The sequence below is a fragment of the Hirundo rustica genome, chromosome 6, assembly GCF_015227805.2.
Source record: "Hirundo rustica isolate bHirRus1 chromosome 6, bHirRus1.pri.v3, whole genome shotgun sequence".
Taxonomy (NCBI): Eukaryota; Metazoa; Chordata; class Aves; order Passeriformes; family Hirundinidae; genus Hirundo; species Hirundo rustica.
Window position 1 is genome coordinate 4,279,601 of NC_053455.1, and position 10,678 is coordinate 4,290,278.

A 10,678-nucleotide genomic window follows, 5' to 3' on the forward strand; every position below is an offset into this window, starting at 1 on the left:
GCGCCCGGCGGTCACGGCGCGGCCGCGGCTCCTCCCCGGCCGCCATCGGCACCGGCGGCATCACCGCCGCCACCGGCGCCATCGGCATGGCCCTGCGGGCGCTGTGGCTCCTCAGGCACGACCCCGCGGCCGGCGGCGCCGTGCTCTTCTCCAGGTAGCGACTGTTCCGGGGAGGGGGCGCGGGCACGGCGGGCTGGGCAGGTCCGAGGGTCGGGCTGGGTGCCCAGGGGGGTCCGGGTGATCTAGGAGGGATCCAGGTGCTCCGAGGGGTCCGAGTGCCCTGGGAGGATCGGGTGTTCTTGAGGGGAGCGGATGCTTTTAGGTGTCCGGGAGCTGTGAGGGGAACCGGGCGCCCTGGGGAGAGCGGATGCGCTCAGGGGGCGCGGATGTTCCTGAGGGGATCGGGTGCTCCGGGGGTCCGGATGCCCTGAAGGAAATCCTGGTGCCCTGAGGGGATCGGGTGCTATGGGGGTCCGGATGCCCTGAGGGAAATCCTGGTCCCCTGAGGGGATCGGGTGCTATGGGGGTGTGGATGCCCTGAAGGAAATCCTGGTGCCCCTCATGAGGGGATTGGGTTCTATGGGGGTGTGGATGCACTGAAGGAAATCCGGGTGCTCTGGGTGTCCTGCGGGGCTGGGGTGCAGTCCCCAAAACAGATGCAAAACCACCAAAACCATCTGATACTGAATAAATCGCTCGTCTTGCCCCAGCGCAGCTGGATGCTGTGCGTTTCTGACCCCGATTTCTGAAAGTTCAGAATCGAGAACACAAAATGTGCTTTTAACTAAATATGGGGGCTTTTTCACAGCTTCTGCATTTTGCACGTCAATTTCCTTGCTCTGTTCCTCTTTCTTGTTTGTCACTGGAAACGTTTTGCCCAGCTCTTCTCCATCCTAACATGGAAAAGGACAAGGCAGTGATTGTGAAATACTGTCCGATTAACAAAAGGGACAAAGTAGAAAGCATATATTATTGCGTGTATTTTACGTATATTCTCTTCATGTTGTTTTGTAGCTGTACAGAAAATAGAGTACTTTCAGACAGAAATTCAGCTTTCTATTTGATGTTAATTTTTGCATATAAATACATTTTTTAAAGTTATTGGAGGACTTTTAAGTTATTGGACGCTAAAGAGTCTCCAAAGGTAGAATTTTTATTCAGAATTCTCGCAGGTATGAAGTAAGACTTTGGGCTAGGCAGGTTACTTTTGTGGGGCTGGCAAGATTTGTTACCTTTTTTTTTTTTTTTTTTTGTGACTTCAGAGAAATCCAGACAATGAGAAGAAAAATAACTAGGGAAGGTTTGTGGGGGAGAAAAAAAAAATTGAAAAAAGTGTAAGTAGACTATCTTCCATCTTCAGGTGCAGACAGATCTCTCCATTGGACACTCCTCTGATTGTTTTAGGATTAGTATTATGGTCCTTGTATTACCTACAGGACTAGAGATGAGGCCTCCCCTCTACAAACACAGATAAAGAGAAAGCCTTGTCCCCAAAACCTCGGAGAGTGTAATCACCATGGAGGAGGGGGGGCTGGTGCCAGGGGTGTCTGAAGTGACTTGTCACACAGTGAGCGGCAGAGACAAGGGGTAGCACTCCTTTGAAAAGGCCAAACTATCCTTGATGCTTCAAGTGATTTCCAGACTTAGATCTTTCAAGTTCCCAGAGGAAATAATAGGGCTGTGGAAGCCCCAAGTTTATCCTCCTAACTGACCTTAAATTCAACAAAGCGCGCAGACAATATAAAGAATGCCCGGATCACATGGAAGCTGTTGGTTTCAGGACTTAGGCACTCAGCTGGAGATACGTGAGCCCTGATCTTTAACCTCAGGGAAGACATCAGGTACATCAAAGCATTCCCCCCTTTTTTCTTTTTTTTGAGTTGATCATAACTTAATTCAGGCAGCAAGGATGGTCTCTCTCTTGAGTCCCCGAAGCTCATTCATCCCTGGAAACTTTCATCTTTTTTATTTAACTTTGCATCACTTTCTAGAAGGGAATACTGAAAAACTGGGATCTGAAGGGCTAACTAATGATCTAATGACTCAGCTGGTAAAATTCAGTGGGAGGAGGAGGAGGCTGCTGTAGTGTGGGGACAGCTTCAGCAAATGGAGCAGAGAGACTGGGACTTGACTAGACAAAACCAGACTGAAATATCTCCTCTTCCCTTGTTTTGGAAATGTTGGCCAAAAATAAGAGCTGCTCACCAAGGTTACACATAGCCTCTTATCAACACCCTGACTCTGCAAAGCCTCATAAATTTTAGAGCTGTAAATCCACTTTGTTTCTTTGCTCTTCGAAATAACATGTGAGACCACAGGGAGGTGTTTTGCTGTCATCTGTATCCTGTTTATGAATTTCGTAGCTCTGGCTTTGCTCTGGCTGTGTTTGCTTTTCCCTTGCCAAAAAAAAAAAAAAAAAAAAGACCCCAAAAGCCCTGGACGCCTGATTAAGAATCAAAGAAAAAAAAGCATAGTCTCTGAAAATAAACCTGAGGAAGTGTAGCTGCCTCCAGCTACTCAGTTAAGAAAAGATGATGTAGGTGGGACTTGGAGGCAACAGGATAAAATCCATGGAAGTGCTCAGGAGCAGGAGGGAAGTGCTACAGATGGAGGTCATAGATAGAACAAAGTCCCACGGTGCTGGGGTTGCAAGTTCCGTGGCAATTTAAGAAGCAGACTGTCAACATGTCCTTAAAAAGATGGCATGAAAAGGACACCAAATGAGGGCATTTATATATCTGCAGTTTTTTCCTGCCATGCTGGTGTGCAAGCATGGCTCTGAGTGCAAACAAACACCTGAGAACATCTGCTTCAAGATGATCCATAAAGTGATTTAATTTCGTGTGTGTGACCTGTGATGGGCACTTTGAGGGTCTCTGGATAACTACTAAGGGAATCCACAAAACACAATGTTGGAAAGCCAGGCTGTCAGCAAACTTCACATGAGACACTCAGGGGTCTCTGCAGTTCCAAATCAGTACATTATTTGAAGTAATATTTTTTCCTTTTCTCAGCTATTTATTAAAAGACAACTCCCCAGTTCCTCTTGATGGATTTAGGTTACCTTGAAAAGAAATTAATCCTGCTCCCCTTTAAAAAACAATACTGCTGCAGGACAAAAAACCCCAGATATAGTTTTAAACACTTAATATGATATTCCTCAAATATTATCTCTATAAAATCTGAAATTAAATATATGTCTTGCTACAACATAGCAATTCTGAATTTTACAAAACCTCTGTCCATGGCATTATCATCACACCTTATATACTTGATAAAATGAAATTAGGAAAAAGTCATTAAAGCTTTAAATCCCATATATTGCATGTGCAGTGTGGAATTATTATTGTTATTATTGTTGTTGTTATAGCAGCAAGGCTGTAGCATTGGTATACTCTTATCTAGGAAAAAAGTTGTTGTAGCTGCATTTTATTACATAGAACATCCATTTTCTTAAATATCTGAGAACTTGTCTTTCGGTGTGATCTGACCTCTTAGAAATATTTTCAAGTTCTGCACTGGTGGGAGTCATTCCTTAGTGTCGTACAAACATCCTGTACCTTTGTGTGACAGCCAGCACAGATGGACGGATTCACATTTTATTTTAAAAAATGGGTGTTTACTCATGAGTTTGTATTTAGTCCAAGTTTAGACTTGCTAGAAAGAATCCTAACTAATCCTGGAATGGTTTTATTGACAGTGATTTATGTTCTGATCCCACCACTGCTTCTATGGAGTTGCTGCAGGCTTCCATGTACACGAGGTTATTTTTAGGCCTAGTGGGTTTTGGGGAGTCATTTGAATAATGAACAGAAACCCAATATCAGTAATCCAAAGATTTCCATAATGCTTTTGCAGCCAGAGGAGGGCTTGAGTGGTTCTGTCCCTGGAAGCTCTGTTTTGGGGTGATATTTTGGGTGGCACGAAGTCGCGTGGCTCTGAGCCGCTCCGATTCCCTCCCCGCAGGCGCTACCCCACGGTTGAGCTGCGCGCCGAGACCTTCAACGGCTCCACGCACATCCCCATCCCCTCGGACAGCGCCTTCCTGAAGGCGCTGCTCTTTGAGCTGAGGCTGGTGGACGAGCACGTTTTCGTGCAGCAGCGGGACACCTGCACCCGGATCAACCACTCCTCCGTGTATTCCGTGTCCACCCCCTCCGGGGAGCTCTGGCCCGTGCTGGCCTTCCACAAGAGCGGCCTCATCTACGCCTGCGTCCCGCTGGTGGAGGGGAGCCTGGAGCCGCGGCCTCCCCTCCTCACCGTCTGCGGGCTCTCGCAGGGACTGGCTCTGTTGCTGGGCATCATGGACTACGTCTCTCCCAGCCGGAAAAACGAGGCTGAGCTGAGCGCAAAGGTCGGGCAGCTCCGAAATCTGCTGATCCAGGCCTGTCCCCTGGGCACCCCCCTGACCACCAACATCCGGGGCCTGAACAGCTCCTTCGAGGACATCCAGGAGATGCCTGCGGATAAGGATCAGCCGGCTTGGAGATCCTGCACCTACAAGGGCAAACCTCAGGTTAATGTCTGCATCACTGAGAAGGTCAAGTGTATGCAGTACGACCAGAGGGATGTGGTGGACACGTGGCAAGTTTATGGAGCTGTGAACTGCAAGGTGAGAGCGTTTGATGTGCAAAGTGGTTTTGGTGCAAAAAAAAATACTCATTTGGTGTAAAATGAGTTGAAAATTTTCCTGATTTTGTTGTCTGAGTCACATTCAGGAGTTACTGATACCTTTGACTGCTTGGCCACACTGCCCTTACTTTAAATGAACCACTGAAATGCCTGAACTAGACAGAATATATCCAGACTGAGATGTCAAAATGTCTTCTAAAAGCATCTTTACATGAGCATTTTTAATTATTTTTCCTGACAAATGAAAGCTTAATCTTCTGTCCTTCTTTGTTCTACTACAACATTTTGATCCCACAAATGCTGGTGTTTCATGACATAAGAACAGTTGATAAAGAACCTGGTGGAAGAAACTGGTTGTATAATTATTTTGGATGGTTTGTATGTGACAGTGGTTTTCACTGTAGAATCCCAGAATGATTTGGGTTGGAAGGGACCTAAAAGATCATCTCATTCCAAGCCACTGCCATGAGCAGGGACACTCTCCACTAGACCAAAGTAGTTTGGTTGCTCCAAACCCTGTCCAACCAGGCCTTGAACACTTCCAGGGATGGGCTTCCCTGGGCATTGTTTAATATTGAAATATCTCTTTGTTTAATATGGCAAACTGGGGACTATTGACTAAATACATCCGTAATGATTATGAAATATATTCAAATTTGTAACTGTAATTTGTACTGTAATTCATTCTTTGTTCTGAATTATGCTTAGGGAGCACACAATATTATCTTGGCACACTGTATTGGTAACTGCCAGTGATTTAAAAGGAGAGAGACCTGCTAATAAAGTGGTAATTTAATTAATTTCATGGAATGGGATACTCATCTCCAAAGGCGGCCTACCTAAATGCTGCACTTCCAAAGCCTGGGTCATTTCCCACCTGCCATGCTGGTAGGGATTGTGTGGGTGAGCAGCTTCCTGCTCCCAGAGCAACAATTCCCAGGTCATTTTCCAAGGTGGGGGGATGCCTTACACAAGAAGAAGGCCCAGGTGTGATCGTGGCCTGCTGAGCTGGCACAGGGGGGACCAGACAAGGGACACTGCTGTGACAGAGCTGGCATGGCACCACAGAGGCGATTCAGAGCATGCTGGTATCCATTAAATGGATGTTGTAAAAGCAAGCTAATTAATTAAATTATCAGCAAGTGTGTGAGACTGATGGCTTAGTTCTGGTGGTTAGTACTAACGATCAAAGCCAGCTGAAAATGCTAAAAATGCGTTTCAGTTTGGAACATCTCTCATTGTGACTTGATTCAGGTATTTTAGAATAACGTCTTGACTTCCTTTCCCCAAGTGTGACATTGAGGGATCTGCGCCCAACGTCACCCTGAGCCTGAGCCTCCCGACGAACGCGCCCCCGCTCCAAGACATCGTGGTCCATCACTGCGTGACCTCCGTGGACCCTGCCATGCTGATGTCCACCAGTGCCGAGCCTCTGCATGATTCTGTGTACAATGGACCTTACAAATTCCCTTTCATTCCTCCTTCAGATTCCTTCAACCTGTGTTACTACACTTCCCAGGTAACAGCACACTCCCAACCCGTGCCGTTTTCTGGTGTTCAAACGGAAATAAAAACACTTCAGTGGGCATCAGCCCCCATGGGCATGCTGGAGTGAGTTTGAATCCAATATAGAAAATAAAACATCTTATTAAATGGGTTTTATGTAATAAGCTGCTTGGAAGGCACTTAAGGACTTGAGTTATCTGAGTCACGTTCAAGAGTTACTGGTACCTTTGCTTGGCAACACTTGCTCTTACTTTAAATCAGCCGCTTCAATGCTTGTTTTAGGCAAAATATGTCCAGGCTAAGATGTGAAGTGCATGCCCCCCAAGTCTCGAAGAGTTTAGCACAGTCAGTAATTCATATATGTGTGGGGTCTTTTTAAAGGTACTTCAGCAATGAAAACAGTATAAAGCTGATCTTGTGATTATGGTGTTAATATATCTTGAGAATGAATATAGTTTTTTCCAGGTTCCCGTTCCGCCAATTTTGGGATGTTACCAACTTGTTGAAGAGGAATCACAGATAAAAATAACGATTAATTTAAAGCTCCATGAAAGCATAAAGAATTCTTTTGAGTACTGTGAAGCTCGTATACCTTTCTTCAACAGGTAAGAATAAAGAAAGCCTAAATAAATTCCATTTCTCTGTTACCTTCCAAAAATGAACTTGTCAGGAGTCAGTATAACAGATTATAGTCCATCAGGGTGCTACCAGTGAACGCCAACCTTGGAATTCCCTAAATTTCCAGAATACAGAATTATACCAGAATAATTGGTAACATTCCAAACACTTCTGTTGCTCATCCTGTTTCCCTGTGGTATTTTCTCACGTGAAACACTGCCACAATCCCCCAGGTGGATTAAACTGGAGATCACTTCCAGCCCAGGGTTACCTGTTCCTTAAGACTGCTAATCCTAGCTACAGATCAGCTTATCAAAAACACAGTTATTTCAAATTAAAACGATAGTTTTCATCTAAGCCTCTCTGACAGCTGCCACGACCGCGCTGCCACATAATTATCATGAAAATTCAAAGATGCAATGATACAAAGTTGCTGATGCTGATCATCGCGTTAGTAAAACACCATCAGTGAACTAAAACATCGGCAGTTCCTTTGTGATTACTGGGCTGAGAGCCCGGAGATTTCCTCCTGCTCCGTAATTTCTTCTCATAAATTAGCAGCGTGCTCAGATAGCTGTGATTTGTCCATACGTGCATAAATAATGTCTGTCTGCATTTCCTGGCTTCCTGTAACAAAGCAGGCATTAACAAACGCTGAATGGTGGTAATTCCAGTGGTTTTATTTCTCCTCTCTCACACGTAGGGGCCCCATTGCTCAGTTGGAGTGCAAAGTTAGTTATGGCCAGCTGGATTTGTCCCGGGAGAAGAGCCTCCTGGTCTGGGTCATCGGTAAGGACCTCACCCCTGTGACTGCCCTTCCTCCCCCAGCCCCTTCTCTGCAGCTTGGGCACAGCTGGGGGACTTCTAATAGGTGCTGTCTGTGCCTTTAGGACAGAAGTTCCCCAAATCTTTGGAAGTTTCCCTGACTGGAACCGTGTCATTCGGCACCGCGAGCAAAGAGCACCCGACTGATTATGTGTGCACTGGGAGCACTGCATATGTAAAAGTAAGTCACAGGCTCTGGGAAAAGAGGCCTTAGTAGCCCCTTTTTTATTGTCTTCAATTGAAGATACATTGATTTAAAATCTTGTATTCTCAGCATGGATTTTTGTTTTCCTGCCTAGAGGATTTGCCATCCTTTAGAGTACCCTTGCACACCCAGAGCATGTGGCACAGACTGCCAGGATTTGCACAGCAAGAGTGACAATGTGCATCTGATTGTGTTTTCCCTCTCTTTTTGTAGCTGCATTTTAGGATCCCAGACTTTACACTTACTGGATGTTACGTAGACCAGCATTCTGTTCAGATCTTTGTTCCAGGGAAGCCCAAAATTACTGCATGTGAGTTGCTAAAATTGAATTGAAATTATGAACTGGGTATCACTGACTAAAATTACCTACCTGAAGTTGGACTTTTGTTCTCTGCTTTTGAGTTGGGGCTTTTTTTGTGAAGTTTAAAGCATCCCTGGAGTAGGGACTGGCCTCTCCCTTTGAGATGAGAGCTCTCACACAGCCAGCCTCTCTCTAGAACTCTCAGACCCTGTGCTGGTTCCTACGCTCTCCATAATGGCAGAACTTTTTTGGGGGACACAGGGAATGATCCTCCCTAATCTGGCCCCTTGTTTGGGACACGTTTGTCAGAGACGTTTCGGGTGTGTTGGCAGTACCTGGGCACAGAACTCAACTCCTGCCCACAAGGTGACACTGCTGCTGTCAGTGCCACCACACCAGCCCCCCTTGGTGGATGTGGCTCTACACTGAATGTGTGGAGCAGGACCCAAATCTGCTTTTTGTTAACACATGAGCACTGCCAAGCCTGCACCAAAAATACCCTGAATGGCACGCAGAAAGCACTCATTACACCTGAGCAGCGCTGCCTAACGGAAGTGTTTTTATTTGGAGCTTTCTCTCTGGTGCAACTTCTGCCAGTCATGGTAGCAGAGCTCTGTAAATGCCTTTTGAGAAGCATGGTCTACACTGTTAATTTTGTGACAGGTCACACTCAGCCCTAAATTGTAACACAGGAAAAGCAGCGTTTTCATGTTTTATATTGAGCATGCCATTTATATTCATTGAACAAAATCCAAGCCATCCACCTGCTTTTGACTTAACCTCTGTTTGAATTTTAAGCTCATGACTGATACATTAGTAAAGGTAATTGAAGCTGAGACTTTAAATGTCTCATTATCAGAAACGATTTTCAAATAATAGTAAGAGTCTTACAGTTTAAAGAGGCCATTATACCTTTTCTGTAAACTGGCAAGGATGGATTAGTAGTCACTTAACTTGGATGAAGGAATGTCTGATTGTAAGGCACCCTGTAATGCTTATTTCTCTTGCCTGTTTTTTCCCTTTAGCCCGGGAACTGATTTCTTCCAATTACTACATCTGGAATTCCAAAGCACCAGCACCTATGGTGTACAAGCCATTACTTGACTAATGTACTTGGGAATTATTTTTATATTTAAACAAAGCACTGTGTTAATAATATTTATGTCACGATACGGTAAAATAAATATTCTTCAGCGCTTTTGCTTTCTATGTCTTCTTAAAAAATTCTGTTGATGGAAAACAAGACGTCACTTGTCTTAAAAACATGAGGTGGGTTTAAATTGTTGAGTCCTAGCAGACAGCCTAGAGAGGACGATTTAAAATGTACTTGCTGTGGCTGGTTTTACTTTCCCTTCTAACTTTAGCTGGTACAAAATTACAAAAATAATGTCCCTGGTGTTACAGGTACAGACATTGAGATTCCCAGTTACTTCACTGGTTTCCCGTTGCAGGATAGGAGAGGTGTCAGCATCCTATTCCTGTACTGAGGTCACGAGAATCTCATCAAACTCCAGATTCAGAGAACAGTTCAAAGCAGAAGTTCTGTTATTTTTACAAATACACACCAGTCAATAATTTACAAGGATTTTCAAGAGGAGGAATATTGTTTGAGCAGAACTTCTGAAAGTGGAGGCAGTTTTAATGAAGGAATCTTTATTGCCTCTGCCAGCAGAAGTGGTGAGTTCCCTTGTACACATGCCTGTGAACTGCTTGCTCTGAAAGCAGAGGTGTGAACTGGGGTTTTCACCTCACAAGACTGGGTCTGAGGAGGCAAAATCAGCCAAGTTTGCTAGAGGTTCCAGAAACCATCATGAGCTGTTTTTCCTGGAAAAGCAGGTGGAAAAAGTCTCAATTTACAGATGCAAACCTCTGATTTTGAGATCTGCAGGAACACAAGCAATGGACTTTAGGAGAGTTAGCAAGAAATGTGCAGATTGTGAAGGGCTGGTGACGAGCTGCCAGAACCTGGAGAGCAGCACAAAAGCAGACGATGCTGAGTCCTAACAGAGCTGCTCCTGCCCTGCCTCGTGTTTCACTGTGCTCTGTGGGGTAATTCAGATCATGGATTCTGCAAGGAGGGAAGTTTTAAGCTATAATCTGAAAAATATCTAAGGGGTTGGTTAAATGTTGTAGAGGGTGGATTCGTTCTTGTGAAACGCTATTGAGCTGAAACTGCTGTGCAAACTTAGGGCTATGCTCTGTGCCGTGTTTCACACAGGTGATGTGCCTGTTTTGTGTAGCAGCGAAAGGTGAGTTTGTGATTTTGCCCAGGACCCAGCCCATCACTGCTGGAGTTGTCCACGTGACTGGACACCACGGAGTGAATGGGAACAGGAGCTCTCTGTGCTGGAAGAGTTTAGAGCCTGTTCTGGACACCAGGCCATGGTGTTTGGCTTCCACCTACCCATGAGAAAGGTGGGAGCTCTGCTCTGCACAGCAGCACTCTGCAGGAAGAGCTTTTTTTACTCAAATACTCCCCAGTAAATTCTGGGGACCAATGGCACTGCCTAAATTCCTGGTATCTTAGGAGACCCTTTGCACTTTATAGAAGGGGATTCTTCTAAAACCTGATCCGTTGTGTTTCCCTCTTG

The 10,678-nt window shown here is 45.2% G+C and overlaps 1 protein-coding gene across 2 annotated transcripts; it reads left to right on the forward strand.

Annotated features, from left to right (window-relative positions):
* The first annotated feature begins 50 nt into the window (after positions 1-50).
* AP5M1 (adaptor related protein complex 5 subunit mu 1) lies at positions 51-9,296 on the forward strand. 2 transcript variants are annotated; one of them, XM_040067388.1, is made up of 8 exons: positions 51-154; positions 3,967-4,612; positions 5,924-6,151; positions 6,604-6,743; positions 7,460-7,545; positions 7,647-7,762; positions 8,000-8,096; positions 9,113-9,296. In XM_040067388.1, the coding sequence occupies exons 1-8, from the start codon at positions 87-89 to the stop codon at positions 9,193-9,195; spliced, it is 1,464 nt and encodes a 487-aa protein (XP_039923322.1). In that variant the 5' UTR covers positions 51-86; the 3' UTR covers positions 9,196-9,296. The 2 variants fall into 2 exon arrangements, with proteins under 2 accessions (XP_039923322.1, XP_039923323.1); XM_040067389.1 differs by lacking the exon at positions 9,113-9,296 and having other exon boundaries at positions 7,628-7,762.
* The last annotated feature ends 1,382 nt before the right edge of the window (positions 9,297-10,678 follow it).